Source organism: Emydura macquarii, unplaced genomic scaffold, assembly GCF_026122565.2.
Source record: "Emydura macquarii macquarii isolate MOO-44397 ecotype Brisbane River unplaced genomic scaffold, CSIRO-AGI_Emac_v2 contig_629, whole genome shotgun sequence".
Classification (NCBI taxonomy): domain Eukaryota; kingdom Metazoa; phylum Chordata; order Testudines; family Chelidae; genus Emydura; species Emydura macquarii.
In genome coordinates this window covers 6,773,848-6,789,967 of record NW_027130766.1, presented here as the reverse complement: position 1 = coordinate 6,789,967, position 16,120 = coordinate 6,773,848, and the positions used below count along the sequence as shown (strand labels likewise).

At 48.9% G+C, this 16,120-nt stretch overlaps 1 protein-coding gene and 1 long non-coding RNA gene across 2 annotated transcripts; one reads left to right on the top strand and one right to left on the bottom strand.

The window, feature by feature from the left end:
- Positions 1 to 544: 544 nt before the first annotated feature.
- LOC137148275 (uncharacterized) lies at positions 545 to 3,763 on the bottom strand. The gene is made up of 3 exons (XR_010918493.1): positions 3,660 to 3,763; positions 2,187 to 2,292; positions 545 to 679 (listed from the first exon to the last, which is right to left on the bottom strand). It is a non-coding gene; the product is annotated as an uncharacterized lncRNA (long non-coding RNA).
- Positions 3,764 to 4,127: 364 nt separating this feature from the next.
- ARL5C (ADP ribosylation factor like GTPase 5C) lies at positions 4,128 to 14,393 on the top strand. Its single transcript, XM_067540919.1, has 6 exons — positions 4,128 to 4,197; positions 6,071 to 6,131; positions 6,735 to 6,882; positions 9,152 to 9,235; positions 10,302 to 10,453; positions 12,541 to 14,393. Exons 1-6 carry the CDS (start codon positions 4,152 to 4,154, stop codon positions 12,587 to 12,589), a joined length of 540 nt encoding a protein of 179 aa, XP_067397020.1. The 5' UTR covers positions 4,128 to 4,151; the 3' UTR covers positions 12,590 to 14,393.
- The last annotated feature ends 1,727 nt before the right edge of the window (positions 14,394 to 16,120 follow it).

Below are 16,120 nucleotides of genomic sequence, written 5' to 3'. Positions count from 1 at the left end.
GATAGGCGAGGAGAATCATGGGAGCTGTAGTTTTATCAGTCCTTTGCTTGCTATGTAGCACCATAGTAATGGGCATGGCACATTAGAGACATTTAATGACCTACGCCCAACTCAATGGAAGTTAGGACCCTAATTAGATCTAGCCTGTAGAAACTACATTGATTGTAATGTTACAAATAGCTAGATAAAAGGTAAGGCACCCTGCTTTAATCCTGACAGGGAAAACCCTATAGAATGTAATAGAATACTGAAGCCTGTCTATAGATCTCTTTTAAACCGTGCTAGAGAATTTAATAACTCTCCCTGCTGTGAAATTCAATAGAATGGTTCAAGAAGTCCAAAGACCATTCTCTATTAAATTCTGTAGGTCTGGAAAGCAGTTTCTTCAGAACCTAACTACATTTCTGTAGCAGCCTAGAGGTTTCCTCACTAGTAAATTTGACAGAGCTTTTTCCATAAGGAACTTTTAACATATTTAATTGACAAAAATCTAGGAAGGTTCTGAATTCTGACAAATGCAAACAGAGAAAAAGTGATTGGGAGAACTTGGTCTTCATTGTTTACGCTTCACAGCACAGAAAAGAAATGCAGGGTGAAATTCTGGCCCCGTTTATATTATAGTAAATGGCAAAACTCCCAGTGACTTCCACGTGGGTAGGACATCACTCTGTCTCCTCATCTTCAGGTTAACGTGAAATACAAAAAAAGAAAGCCTGGTTTCAAGGACACTGTTGATTGGGCTACATTTCTACATTCACTTTTTCTTTTTTAATACAAAGACAGGTGTTTTCATGGTATTTTATATAAAGTGAAACAGGGACTTTTGGGGAAGAGAATTTAATAATTCCCCTGGAATTCCAAGAACACAGTGGATTGGCAACATTATCATATCATGCTGCCTCTTCCCCCCCCCCCCCCTCTCTCTCTCTCTCTCTCACACACAGTCAGAAACTGATCATTTTCCTTTTAGGAACTGATTAGAATTGTTGCATCACTTTATTTTTCTCAGGCAACTCAGTGTGTGTGTAGGGAACAAGATGACGACTGGAAACTGACTCATCTTTAGTCAGTGGTTTCTCACTCACAATCCAGTCCGATTAACTAGTAGGACCCTGATGCTGCGGTAATGGACGCTAATACAAAATCCTTATACAAGTAGACTTTGGCCCTCTTTTATTATGAGCAGTTTGATGGTGTGTTAAATTTTCACAGCACACTTAATGCTCTGATTCAGCATGTTCTTTGTGGGATATTAAGGATCTTTGGTGGGATTTCTGAAAAGGGGGAAGGGGAAAGAGAATGTGAACCAAGCCCGGAAAGTAATTTTTAAAGAAGGTTTAGGAAGTTCTTCATTAGGGGTGAGAGGACTTTTTCAAACAACATCACGATCCTGGTTCCCACTTCCCTCTGTTTTACAAAGCTGGCCAAAAAATGGAATAACAAAAAGTGCCAAAGTTATTTATGTTCCACAGGATTTGAAGTTGATCCATTTTTGTGATATTTTAAATCAAAGTTTTATTGAAAACTTAATCAAAATAATTTTAAATCAATATTCACTTTTTTTGTTTACCAAAGACTGTTTTTGGTAAACGAACATCAGTAATGATCACAAAAGTTGTTGTGACAACAGGGTTGATAGAACTATAAATTCAAATACCATGATAAATGGAAACTTTCGATAATGGCCAATTTTTTGTTTGCAAATGTTTCTTTTTTTTTTTTTTTTTAAAGGCTCTATTTCAATTAAGAACTTTTTGTGCAAAAACATTTCAGCCAGCTCTTCTGCTAAGCTTCTCCCCACAAACTGAAGCAAAGCTCTTTCTGAGTAATAAATACATTTGGTAAAAAGACACAGTCAATAATAATCTGAGAGAGGTAATGTGGTCTGGAGGATAAGAGACCAGATTATGATTTAGGAGATTTAAATGTTATTCCTCTTTTTCTGTCTCATTGTGTAACCTTAAACAAGTCACTTCCCCATGCTGTGCCCGTTTCCCCATCTGTAAAATGGAAATATTGCCATTTATCCGCCTATTTTACAATTCTTTGAGTGCTATAGATTAAAATCATTATATAGTCCTGAGTATTTTTTAATCATATTAGTAGAACAAATTATTATCTGTGTAATTATGAACATTCTGGAGTATTAAAAAACAAATTTGGTTAATCTAATTTACTTTCCATACCTAAAGCTGCTTCTTTCACTTATTGTGCTTGGTACTTAACTCATGGTCAGTTTCATTTTGATTGTAGTCAGATTCACCTTCAGGTTCATTCCTTTGCAGCACTAGCCTTTGGGTTATAAAAACATCAGGGAAATATTTAAATCCAAACCAAAAGCTTTTTTAATTGGAAATTAACAACAATAATAGAAATATTTCTGTTCAGCAAAGAACTGATGTTTTAAAACCTTGTTCTTACTAAACCTACATTTAGGATGGTGATGGTAAAACATCATCCATAGATAGGTAGAAAACACTGTACATTGCACCTGCTGCTTAATCTCTCTGTAGTTCAGATCCCTGTTTGTAAAATGGGCATGATGATGTTAATATTGTGTTTCTGTCTCCTTAGTTTGGAAGCTCTTTGGGGCAGGGACTGTCTCTCTTTCTCTGTCTGTGCAGTGCCTAGCACAATGGGGTGCTGATCTCAGTTCAGACAGCTAAGTGCTGCTGTAGTAAACAAACCCCATCTTTGTCTAATCACCCTCATTGTCTATGCCCATGAACAGTGAAGAAGAACAAGACTATGGACACTAGAAGTGCCAGCTCTTTGCAGGGTTGGCTGGTGTTAGTTCTCTCCCTTCATTCAAAAGGAGGACATGGTCCAATGCTGGTCCAGGAGCTGGCAGCTTAAAGTCATCTCTTCCAGGCCTACTGCTTTGCCATTGTAAAAAAAGGGGATGGATGAAAGGTTCATGGCTCTGTCAGTCAGCACAGCACGTGGAGTGTGAGAAAAGAGCATTACAGGGAAGCTTGGATCAGCTTCCAGATATTTTCATTGCTGTTAAATATTTGCCAAGAGGGAGCAGCTCTGGGCAAATCCCCCTACGGCTTTCTTGGTTAGGCCTTTCCCTCAGACATTTGCAGCCAAGGTTTTGGTTTCAAGAGCTTGTTTTGGGTGCGTCAGTTCCAGTAATGTAAGAATCAGCCTGAACCTTCACCCCCCAATTCAAACATTCTTCCTCCCCACCAGGCACAGAAAGGGATTTAATTATATTTTCATGCTTCTTTTGAGGTTCCAGGTCTAGGGGAGAAAATCCTGAAACAGCCTGAGCAAAACTTTGCTCACCCGCCTGGAAGCAGCATATAGCAGCATCCTCATGAGAGAGGATGATCTGGAGAGATCTGCAGCCCAGATCTCTGGACATCAGAAGTTTGGATAGTCTGGATCAGCTGTGGCTAAACAGTGATAATGTTGGGTGTTTCTTTCTTGGGGCAGAACCTTTGACTCTCCCCCTCCCCATTGTGGTTTGAATACTACTGTGTGTGTCGTTTTGTGTAGTTTGCTTAATATTATTTGTTTTGTGATAGCACCTATGAGCCGCAGTCATCAACCAAGGCCCCATTGTGCTAGGCGCTGTACAATCACAGAACCAAAAGCCCCTCCCTACTCCAAAGATCTAGGTATAAGACGCATGATGACAGGAGGATACCAACCGGGGGAACGCAGGGAGGGAAACAGTGTGAGTCACTTTCGAGTCTCACTTTTCCAGTTTAACCAGAGATTGGCCCCAAAATCCGTGGAGCCAGATGCCCCACCCAGCTCAGGGGTAGTCAGAATCCACAGCAAGATCTTGAATGTTGCAGCTGGTCCCAATTAAAAGGTGCCCCTTCTGTAGCAGGGGACAGGTCGTGCATGGGCCTGCGACCCCCCAGGCTGGGGAGCTTGGGGTGGGGAGGGAACGGAGTGGGGCTGGCTGGGTCTCCTCTCTGCAGCAGGATCCGCACAGGAAGCCCCCACCCGTCACTCGGGTTTAGACTGCGGCCGCGGCGGCCGCACACCCCGCCCACCCCCGGAAGGGGGCGGGGCTTAGGGCCCTCTCTCTGACGTCATGAACGGAGGCTATAAAGGGGGAGGGGCGAGCGCAGAGGCCCGACTCAGTCAGTCCGTGGCTGCAGCGAGTGGCGGGTTCGCGGCGCGGCCGGGCCATGGGGCAGCTGTTCGCCAAGCTGATGAGCATCTTCGGCAGCCAGGGTAAATAAGGGCCGCCCGGTCCCGCCCGCCCCACGGCCGGGACTCGCTGGGTAAAGGTGGGAGCGCAGGGAGCCTGCCTGGGACCCTCCGCTCCTCGTGCATCGGGGGGGGGGGGTGTCCAGTTGTGGGGGGGTGTCTTCGGGGGGGTGCAGGTAGGGGATGTTGGGGGAGGAGTGGGGGCTGCCGGGTGGGGGAGGGGTCTGAGCTGAACAACAGATGGAAGAAGAAAGTTTCTTGCAATAAGGAGCGCAGAGAAAACAAAGGAGGTGGTGGGGCGGGATGGGGGAGGGGCAGTCTGTCTGGGGGGCTCAGCAGTGGGTCTCCAAAGGAAGGAGAAGAAAGCCCCCCCTCCCCCCCGTGTCCCCAGGATCCTCTAGCGCCCGATATTGGCACTGGGGCAGGAAGGAGGAGCTGCCCCTGGGGGTGTTTAGACACGGGTCTCTTCACCCCAAGGGGTGCATCTGACATAACCCCCCAGCCCCTGCAATCTGTAGGGAAGGATACTTCTTTGTGGGGGGGCAGGCCTGGGCCCCCAGCTCCAGGCCTTGGATTTGGGGCTTTGCCAGAAATCAGAGTGCCTGTAAAAGTGTCCGTCTCTCTCTCTCTCCCACCCCCCCTTTGCCCCCTGCTGTGGGAGCTGGGCTGGGATTTGACTCGCCTCCCCCACCTTGGCTTTGTGCTGCTCTCACTTTCCTGCCCCTTTCCATGCTCCCCCAGGGGCGCCACACTTCTGGCCTGGCACCCCCGAGCAGCCCATTGCGTGTGTGGGGAGTTGGGCCTGTGGGCGTCTGGTCTGGAGAGAAAACAGCTACTTCTTATTGTGAGCGGAGCCCAGAGCGGGGGGAGATGGCTGCTCCCTCAGTTTCCTTCCCTTCCCCAAGAATCCCTTGCTGCACTTCCTACCCTTCCTTCCTTCCGGGAAGTTACTTTTACTCTGGCATTGATATGCCTGCCAGGATTTTTCCTGACTGAAGGAGTTTCAGTTCAGAGCCATTGGGGATGGGTGCACCTTAAATTACAGCTGTTCCCAAACTTTGCAGGGTGACTTCACTGTGATGCTCACATTTAATGCACTGAGCAATTCATGTCCAAGGATGGGTGTCTTGAGTCTCTTGACTCTCGCCCCCCCCGGCCTTTTCCCCCCACTCCACAACTGCCACTCTCAGTTTACGGCTTGTTTACACACTTGCAAGGTCCTCCACTGGAATTTGTTGGGGAAACTCTGTTTCAAAGGGGTGTTGTGCATTAGAGCATGCCAAGGTCCAGGGCAAGAGGAGAGGGGCGAAGGAAAGTGTGGATGGTGGGGGGTTTGCAGGAGATGTTCTGTTTGCACCAAAGTGTGTCACATTCCAGAAGTACCTTAGCTACCCTGCAAACCGCCTCCTCCTGTTACCACCAAGTTGAGTTTATTGGTTGCGTTTTCTGCCAACTTTTAAGATAAAAATCACTTGTGTAGTTGTAAATGTCTGTGTCAAATGTGGCTGTCTGTCTATGATACTTGTCTGGCCCCCATCACCATAGTATCTGAGTGCTTTGTCACCTTTAAAGCATTTACCCTCCTGATTCCACTGGAGGAAGGTCCAGGCTGTAGTCCCATTCTTCAGGGGACTGGGACACTGAAGCTAAATGGCTTCTCACAGGGAGGGAGTTTGGCAGAGCAGTCCAGGTCAATCAGAAACAGCCTGCTCACTGAAAGCCATCTTATTTTCCAAGTAGCCTTGACCCAAGGCTGCCAGTGTTGGACTTGGGGACAAGAAGCTGGTGGGGTGAGGGAGCTTCCCCCTGGCCGGGTAACACGGTTGGCTGGCTGGATTTGCTGGGTTCCTCTGGCTGGCTGTGGTGGTGTCCTGACCCCACTTCCTTTGTTCTGCAGAGCACAAGGTGATAATTGTGGGCCTGGACAATGCAGGGAAGACCACCATCCTCTACCAGTTGTGAGTATTCCTGTCCTTTTATTTCCCATTCGGAGTCAGACTGCCCACCAGATGGCTGCGGGGGGAGGTGATGTATCCTTGCTCAAACCCTCCTGCTGGGGAGCCTCCCCCAGCAGCCAAAAACGGTATTAGCAAAACAGAGAGATCCCTGCATCCTACCTTCACATTCCAGAAGGCAACCAGGGTTAGAATGAAATTGATGGGGGGGATTCCATGGGGGCCAGAGACCTAATCTGAAGTTGTTTCTTTTCTGCCTAGAGGCCTTAGCTGAGATCAGGGGCCCATTGTGCATGGTGCTTTATGAACCCGTAGTAGGGGATTGATCCAAGTAGACAAGACAAAAGGTGGGAGGAAAGAGAGCATTACAAGTAGGGAACTGAAACAGAGAGAGAGGCTAAGTGACTTGCCCAGGGAGTCGGGGTCAGATCAGGGAATTCTCTAGGATCCCAGTTCAGTGCCTTAACTACAAGGCCATCCTGCCTCTGTCCTCATTTGCTTGTTACTGAGTACCTGGTGTGCCCCAGTCTAGGTCTAGGGGGCAAGGGAAGTCCAGTGTGGGGTTATGCTGGGGTGGCTCTGACACCTGGCCCGTGTCTCCAACAGCCTCATGAATGAGGTGGTGCACACGTCTCCCACCATCGGCAGCAACGTGGAGGAGATCATCCTGAGGAAGACCCACTTCCTGATGTGGGACATCGGGGGGCAGGAGACACTGCGTTCCACGTGGAACACCTACTACTCTAACACGGAGGTAAGGGGCCAGGTCGGAGGAGCAACGGGAGCCCTTTAATGTTCTCCTGGGTGTTGATTTGCTTGGCCTATGGGAGAAGCTTGTGGATTTTCTTATGGTTATAGTGGAAGCGAGACGCTGATTAGCCACAGTGTGTGCGCTGCTGCAGATGCCCCTCAATCCTGACTCTCAGCCCACTCTGCTATTCCTTGCTAGTGTTAGGATTGCCTCCCACAACACAACCAACGCAGAGCAATCCTGACCCACACCGCACCTTCCTGTTGTATTCTTGGGGACCCACCAGCCTTGGCAGTACACCTCCCTCCTGATTGGCAGCCCCCTGTGACTCTAGTGTCTTTGATCCAAACACAGCTCTGCTGCTGCACTTTTGTATTAATTGACCCTCTCCTGTTATTCCAGACTTTGGGCTCCATACCACTCTGCCAGTGCCCCTTAGGCCTGATCTGCAGCACCCCATGAGGTTTGGCTGTGCAGAGGCTACTTGTGCTGGATTGCAGCCTGCCTGTTCAGTTGCTGGCTCATGAGCAATGAAAGGCTGTTACAAAGACCATAGCCAAGTGGTTCAATGTGCTAGCCTCTTAGCAAGAGGCTAGCTAACAGCCTCACTTGCTTTCTGTGCCTTGCGGTCTCCTCACACCTCGGTCCTGTGTCCAGGATTCCCCTGGCTTGGGATCTTATGGCAGGTGAACACCATGGCTTGTGTGATGGGCATGAACTCTGGTTGTGAGTAGCCGGTGACTGTAGTCTCTACTCTGAGAGGTGCCACAGAGATAGCAGCTGGGAGCAGGGACGAGTGACTTTACAGACAGGTGCTGTTAGTTTTCCAATGGGAAAGCTGATTTGGTCAGGGTCTGATGATATTTCAGACTCTTACACTAATATAACAATGTAAGATAGGATTTTCATAATAGCCTGAATCCTCTTGGGTTTGAGTTCCTAATTCCCTTTGGCTCCTCTGGCAACCCTTGAGTGCCTGATCCTGCATAGCCATACGAGAACAATGCTTACTCAAACGATCACTTCCATTGATGTTAATGGGGCTCCTTGTGGGAGTGAAGGTGACAGGATCGGACCATTCCTTTGTGGCTTAGATGTAGAATATCGTGCCGTTCCTTTAAGGAGAATGGAAGCAGAGAGTGAACTGAGATTTTTAGTAGGGTGGGACAGGAAGCAGGTGGGAATTTGGGGTGAAGACTCCAGGGGAGGTGCCGCTTCGCTGAAGAGGGTGGTTTTTCCCCTTTTGTCCCAGTTGGTTTTGAATGGGATTAAAATACTGTCCTGGAGGGAAACACACCCTGGCAAAGATCCCCAGCTGTTTTGGCAAGGCAGAGAGATGCAGAGATCCGAGTTCAGACATGTTCTTTATCCTTCATGCCTGGCCAGCATTCTTGACATAACTCGAGCTGGAATTTCTCTCCTGCTGCCGTTTGCCATCCATATTTTGTTTCGCGACCCAAAACCAGTCTTGCCCAAGCAGCAAGAGCACAAGATTACAGTTAACTTTACTGGCTCAGAAACCCTCGGAAAGTTTGGCTGTGACATTATTATGAATTATTTGTACTACAGTAGCACTTAGGACCCCATGGAGCTAGGTGTTGTACAGCTACAGAACAAATGTTGGCTTGGTCATTAATGATTGGCTCGCAGGGAGAAGTCAGTGTGTCCCCAGGCTACCGTGAAAAGTTATTCCAAGGGGAGCTCTTAATTATTTATATTCCAGTAGGGGCTAGAGATGCCTGTTGAGGTTGGGGCACTCTTGTGCTATGTTCTGTACATGTACCTAGTGAGATAGTCCCTGCCCCAATGAGCAGGACAATCTTGGGAGAAAAGAGTATTCTCCACAGATGGGGCAACTGAGAGAACTGTGACTTGGCCAAGGCCACACACGGAGTCTGTGGCAGGAATTGAACTCAGGTCTCCTGAGTTTCAGCACAAGGTCATCCTTCCTGTCAAATGATTGTTTCACTTTCTTGGGATCTCTGATGTTGTGCCAGTTCTCCAGTCCTCCACAGAGCTTGACGTGGACTAGATATGGGCTAAATTTCTGATGTAAAATACAAGCAGGAGAATGTGTTTGTACTGCACCTAGCACACCAGCGACCTGATCACAACTAGAGTTCCGAAGTGCTATGGCAATACAAATGATAAAAAATGTGCTGTGCTAAAGGGTCTTAGCTGGCTCCAATTCCACCTGCAGCTCTTTAGCAGGCCTAAATGTTATTGCTGGGCCAGAGCGTTTGATCAGCATCTGCTCTTCTTCCTTCCCCAGTTTGTCATCCTTGTGATTGACAGCACTGATCGCGAGCGGCTGACAGTGACAAAAGAGGAGCTGTACAAGATGCTGGCACATGAGGTGAGTTAGCGCTGGCATTGCTTCTTGTGGCCACTGCCCGATGTCCAGAGTAAAGCTGCTTTAGTCTAGTGGTTAGTGCAGGGAAGTTTGTGGCAGATCCCAGGGTGATGTTGCCGGCAACTGTGCAAGTACACTCCATCCCTGTCAAGAGAGCCTGACATATTAGATGTAGGGTATCCAGACATCCATAGCACGGCGCCATAGAGAAGTTGCATCCTGAATTATCCCCCATGCTCTGTAGAAATCTCTGGGTTTGTTCTGCAGTTAACTGCCTCTAGCCAGTGTCTCCATGTTGCCCACGTAAGGACTTACGGGTCATAAAGCAGTGCCTCACCTTCCTCCCTGTGAAGAAGAGACCTCGTTGGCTGCTTAGGGTCACATGAAACATGATTGTCGAGTCTCAGTCCAGTTCTGATTAGTGTCTACATCACAGTTGAGTTGATCCCTTCAGAATGGGGTTTAAGGCGCATTGTGAGGCAGCTTCTTATGTGTGTTACAGTAGTACCAAGAGGCTGAGATCAGGGCCCCATTGTGCTAGGTGCTGACAGTCCCTGTGCTGTAATCAAAATAGCCAAAGGGTGGGAAAAAGAGGAAGTGACTTGCCTAGTGTCAGGTGGCAGAGCCAGGAACAGAACCCAGGTATCCTGACTCCCAGCCCAGTGCCCTACTCACTAGGTCACTGACCTCGCTATGGGTGTGTGGATTCATCTGACCCTCATCACCGTAGTATCAGAGCACAGGGCTCAAGTAAACCAGAGCCCTTCAGGGTCCCTAGTGTTGCCAGCCCAGCCCCGCTAACAAGTGTGTCAATCTCCTGCTCTTTCCATAAACTGGGAGCCTTCAGGGTGCCTTATTCCAGTGCTGGGGGTGGGGCAGAGGTTTCTCTTAGAGACCCTCTGTACCGGGAACCTCAGCCAGTGACTGCATTAGGAAACCAGGCTGGCGTAATGCCTCCTCTACAAGCTGCTTCCCTGCCCTTCAGTAGAACTATGGGGCTGGGAGATATTTGTGCAGGAGGGAGCTGAATGGAGGGGGAGAAGGTTAATGGCAGGATCTCTGTCCCCAGGACTTGCAGAACGCGGCAGTCTTGATATTTGCCAACAAACAGGATGTGAAGAACTCCATGACTACCTCTGAGATCTCCAAGTTCCTTACCCTCAGCTCTATCAAGGACCACCCATGGCACATCCAGGGCTGTTGTGCCCTCACAGGAGAGGGGTGAGTGTACCAGAGTAAACTAAGCTGTCCCTCTTGGGACACATTTGGTGTTTAAGTGTCCTGTGGAACTCTCCCACAGGACAGAAGTGAGGCAGAGAGCGTAGCAGCATTCAGCAGAGGGTTAGGGGTACGCCTGGTTGAAAATTTTCAATCTAAACTGTTCTTGGCAGGGAAGTGAATTTTTGGCTAATGGATACTTTTTGTGAAAAGTGTCTGCTTTACACCTGACATCCAAAATATTTTGACTTGGAAGTGCTTCCCCGTGCCTCATGGGAGCTGTAGTTCAGTTGCTTCCTGTTCCCAGGCTCCTCTATGGGTCATGCTCACAGCTGGACTACATCTCCCATGGTGCACCATACCACAGAATCTTGTGATGCAAGAGGGGAGTCTGTGATGCATCATGGGAGATGTACGCTGACTTGGAACCTGGCCTGTCGAAGTGAATGGGTGCATGAGGCATGTGGGCAGCATTTCCATATTGAAGTATTTTGATATTTGAATTGTTGCTGAAAATATACACTTTCCATATCCTGGTACATCCCCGGTAGGGCCTAGCCACCCGATCCGAACCCACCCAAGATCAGTAGCACTGAGTTTGGGAAAGAAGTCATTAGAAAGGCAGGTGAGTCTTGTAATTGACTAGAACAGCTGGGGCTGGAGGTAAGGTTCTTAGGGCACAGACATAGGCAGGATCCCCACATGCATGGCTCAAGCAGACACAAAGCCCAGCCTTGACTTGTGTCTAAATGTTCCAGCCACCCCAAAGTGTCTGTTGTGTCCAACTGGCATCCTTTACCTGCGAGGTGCTGGATGTAGTGGTTAGAGCAGGAGACTGAACTGGGACTCCTGGGTTCTGTTTGCGGTGGGGAGAAAGGGGGGGCTTGTCTAGTGGTCAGTGCAGGAGCCTGGGAGTCGGGACTCCTGGGTTCTGCTTCCATATCTGGGAGGGAAAGGGGGTGAGTGCTTAGTGCAGAGGGCCCCTGGGTGCTCTCTCAGCTCTATTCCTGAATTAGTCTGACTGTGTGCAACACACTTTACCTCTGACTCAGTTTCTCCATTAGTAAAGTAAAAACATTGTCTCTGCCCAGGGCACTCAGGTGGTGCTGTGACTCATGCAGCCAGAATCCTCCCAGCACCAGCTGTAAAACACAAAACAGCCGTGCTGGCTTTGTATGAACAGCCTGAGAATAGATGCCAGGTGGCATGACGAGCGATTGCTCAGCTTGCATGGATGCTCCTGGCGGGGGTGGCCTGTTTGGGTCCTGTGTCATCCCGAGCATCACGTCAGCTGGGCATTACCTGACAGGCAGACAGCAGTGCCCGCTGCATGCTGGGCTGCAGGATGAGTAGCTGGGGCTGGGTTAACCAATGACTCACTGGTCAGATGAAGTTGATCCACCTTGTCTCTAGCCCCTTGTCTCACCTCCCAGCCTGTAAACCTCCCTGCCTTTCTCTATTCTTCTTGGAGGTTATCATTAGCGGGAGGCTGACTCAGCTGTGATTATGGGGTAAAGCAGGGACTTCCCAGAGCCTGGGAACCAGTATCTCCCCCAAGAGGATCCTTCCCATGAGCACAGGCTGCTGCTGTTTGCTTTGCCTGGGGCTTTGCCAATGATAAGGAAACCCTGGAAAGTCCTTGGGGACTACTGTGTAGAGTCAGGGCTTGGAGCTACTTGTATTTTATTTTCTATATCCGCTGATTTGATTGTGGCAATAGTCAAGCCTGCATTGAAACAAGCAGGGCAATCTAGTGGTTAGAGCAAGAGAGGGCTGCGCTGGGATCTATGGTGTTCTGCTTTCAGCTCTGAGGAGACAGTGCAGTGTAGTAGTTAGAGCTGGGAGTGGGTTTCTGCTTCTGGCTCTGTGAGGGGAATGGGATTTATTGGTTAGTGTAGGGAGGCTGGGAAGCAGGTTGCCTGGGTTCTTTTCCCAGCTCTGCCACTCACTTGCTGAGCAGCGCAGGCCAATCATTTCCTTGCCTTAGTTTTCCCAGTGTGTAACATGGGACTGATACCACCTGCCGGGGGTTTCAAAAGTATCCGTGCAGTGCATTGTTATTAACGCACGTTCTTTCCCCATCAATGCAGCCTGCCAGCTGGCTTGGAGTGGATGAAGTCTCGAGTGGCGGCCAACTGACACATCTAGCCAGAGACTTGACGAAACAGTGCAAAGCTCTCAAACGTCTTATTTATTTTTTTATACACACGAGTCTCAGCCTGGACTTCCTTCTCAAGCGGCTGAAACTGGGATTTTGTATGGACCGTGTATTTTAGAGCACAGATCAGCATGGGCGATGACCCCTTCTGGACTGCATATCCAGAAGGAATCTGTTTTGCATCACATCTGCCAATGGATGGAAGAGGGGGGGGTCCATTCTGCATCATGTCCCTGAGGGGAATCGGTTCTGGGTCATGTCTCTTCTGGATCACATTTGCAGAGGGGGAACCAATGGGGAGAAATCTCTCTGCTCCTGGCCTGCACTTAAACAAAGACTGGAATGAAGAAGCCCAGCAGAGCCAGGCACGGGGATTTTACACATACACAGACCCAGTGCTGGAGGGATCCCCAGTGTCTCTGCAGCTTCCAGGAGATTTATCAATAAGCTACGAAAGAAAGAGCCTCACCCCTTTTCCTCTGGAGTCCAGTTAACAGGAAATGCCTTCAGTCTTCAGATGAGGGCTGAAGATAAACTTTGCTAGGGTTTTGAGGGGGGGAGGGGGCTTGACCTTTAAACCCAGTGCTCCCTTGCGCTGCCTGTGCCCTTCTCCAAACTCGGGTGGTGCTTGGGGCGAGGATCCGAAACCTTTGGGACATAGACATTACCCAGGATTTGCTCTCTGATCATCCTCGCCCCGGGATCGCTCAGCTGACACATCAAACAGCACACACTGGATGTTTCCTACCATTTGGTGCTTTCCATAGGGCCGTCTGATCGAGGCCTGGGACATCTTGTATTTTATATTTTTTAACACAAGCAGGAAAGGGCGGTCTCCGCTGCTCTGTTTCCAAGTATTTCTCTTTTCTGCCATGGCGCCAGAGCCCCTAGCAATAACAAAGAGCTGGATTCAGGCCCCTTCGCCAGCACCATCTGCAGGGCAAAGGGATTCAATGAGGGTGGGGAAACGTGCAAGAGCTGTCCGTGCTTCTGCAGCGAAGCCCTCTTATCCCTAGCCACGCCCAGTGGAGCAAACTTTCCCCTTCACGATGGTTCATTCTGATCTCTTCCACCAGGAGCCGGTAATGGGTCTGTCCCAGCAGTGTCTCTAGATCAGTGCAGGACCTGGCATCGGGACCAAATCCAAACCCTGGATCTGGACTCAGAGATGTTTGGATCTGACCTATCCAGCCTGTGTCCTATTTCTACTGAAGATCAAGTTGCTCTCTGGAGGTAGCACAAGCTGATGTTCAGGGAGACCCACCTGGGTTCTGCTCTTCCAGACTTACAGGGAATGACATAACCCTTCTATACCTCAGTTTCCCCCATTAGCAAGTGCCTGCCTTGGTAGAGTGACCTGAAATCCTTGGAGGTGAAGGATGCTGGATAAGCACGAAGGACAGTGGAAGCTGACTATCAGGGGTTCCACTGGTCTCCAGTACAATACTTTAAACTAGTGCAACATCCCCCTTGATCACAAAACCCACTGTAAAGGCGCCCATTGAATCCAACGGACTCTGGATCAGCCCCTTAATGAATCTTTTTCAGTTAAGTGCTTTTAACTAATTAAACTTGTCCCATGAATTTGCATTTGCACAGGCCCCACTGCTGGGCTCAGAGGAACGGGACAACCTGTCACAGCTTCCTGCCTTGGTCTGAGATGTTTTTTATTTTATACTATTTCCGAGATGGTCCGTTTGACTTTCCGGTTCTGTATTTTTTATAAAATTTGTGTATTGTATTTTATACTTGATTAAAGGCTCCACTATTTAATTTTTTGCACAATCGGCATCTTGTCTTTTATTATATTTTATTATTATATTTCTATTATATTTTTCACACTTGTGGATAAAGCACTGGACTGGGATCCAGGAGATTTGGGTTTAATTCCCAGCTTTACTACAGGCTGCCTGTAGGACCTTTGGCAAGTCAATTAGGCCCAGATCCTCAAAGGTGTTTGGGCCCCTAACTCCCATGGATTTCAGTTGGAGGTAGGTGCCTAAATATCTTTGAGAATCTGGACCTCAGCTCCGTCATCTATGAAATGGGGATAAAAAAAACCTTCCTTCTTTCCTCTGCCTTGATCCCCTTGTGTCTATTTATACTGTTGTATACTGTGCTCATCACAATAGCATCAGAGCCTCTTCCAATAGTGTCTTAAGCAATATGACTAACGTCTGTCACGTGTTTTGGTTTTTTTCATCTGCTCCACATCAAGAGAAGTGTGTGCGGTGGAGTGTTTTGTTTTGGAAATTTTTTAATAGTATATCTGTGAACGTTGCTCTGTACTGATGTTGCAGGTGACCGGCACTGGTCCCTGAGATCCTCCTGACCCAATTTAGGAAGACAGCAGAAGACAGCAAGACAGCCCCTGGTATCAAAAAGGTTGAGAAACACTGATCTAGACTGACCACTTGTAAATCACAGGCCTCCAACACCCAAACTCCTACAGCCCACACGAGACTAGATTGTTTCATGCCACAGGCCAAAAAGGTCACCCAAGAAATCTGGCACACCGGGCAACTGAACCCCACTCTCCTGGGCTCCTGTCCTAACTGCTGGACCAGGCTCCTTTGGTTCTAGTGTCCTTTACCCTGGAAATATAACAGTTGGGTAATTCATGGCTTGCTAATGGGTTTGCTTCTCCCTGAAAGAAGCCAGACTCTCCTTCTGGGGAAGAGGTTGAGGGGTGGAAGGACACACGACTCTTTATTTTTGCTGAGGGTTGCAGATGGTTAAAAATGCGGGTGCACGGCAGTGAAGGAACCTGACGTCAAGGAGGAAGCAGCAGCCTTAGCTCAAAGGAAACTAAATCTCAGGTCTATTTGTATCAGCAGAATTTCATGCTGTTTGCAGCGAAAGGGGATTTCTCAGCACTAGCAACCGGCCTGCTTCTGCAAGCTTAGCATGAGGGCTGTCCAGGACCCATTTGTGTCCTGGCCAGAGCTCAGGGAGGAGGAATTGCCAGACCCCCTTGGACTTGTGGCCTTGAGCTGAACTGGGGCCTCTGAATGTGCCATTGCTGGTAGGTGGTCAGCAGCACCAGTGCCTGTACGGGCTCTTGCAGGTGTTAGATGGTGCCCGTGTGGCTGTGTTCTCCCAATGCCTGGGCTCATGTGCTCAGCACCAGCACCGCAGGCTAGATGGAGCTGATCATTCCTCGCCTAAGAGCTGAGTCACAGGGCCTTGGGTGGAGCCTGCTTGTGGGGTAATTTTGTCTGGGAGAGAGGAGCGATCAGCGGTGCGTGTCTGTCTCTGACTGCATGGAAATCCCGTGAGCTCACAACTGTACGTAGACCTAATTATGGAGAGAGACATAAACAGGAAGCACGGGGAGAGGCTGCTTCTTACTGAGTCACACTTAGTAGGGGAGGGATCTTTACATCGGCAGCTGCTCATAATCAGCAAGTTGACTGGCACTGCACCAGAGGCAGCGCCTACGGCCGGACAGCCCTCTGTCCCTCCCTCTGGTGGATCTCAAAGCACATGATGCACATTGACTGGCTAAGCCT

What these genes read in the sequence shown, in the direction of transcription:
- ARL5C (XM_067540919.1), top strand. Translation starts at nt 4,152, where the DNA reads ATGGGGCAGCTGTTCGCCAAGCTGATGAGCATCTTCGGCAGCCAGG. An exon ending in ACCACCATCCTCTACCAGTT is followed by an intron (nt 6,132 to 6,734) that starts GTGAGTATTCCT and finishes TGTCTCCAACAG; the next exon opens with CCTCATGAATGAGGTGGTGC. An exon ending in ACAAGATGCTGGCACATGAG is followed by an intron (nt 9,236 to 10,301) that starts GTGAGTTAGCGC and finishes CTCTGTCCCCAG; the next exon opens with GACTTGCAGAACGCGGCAGT.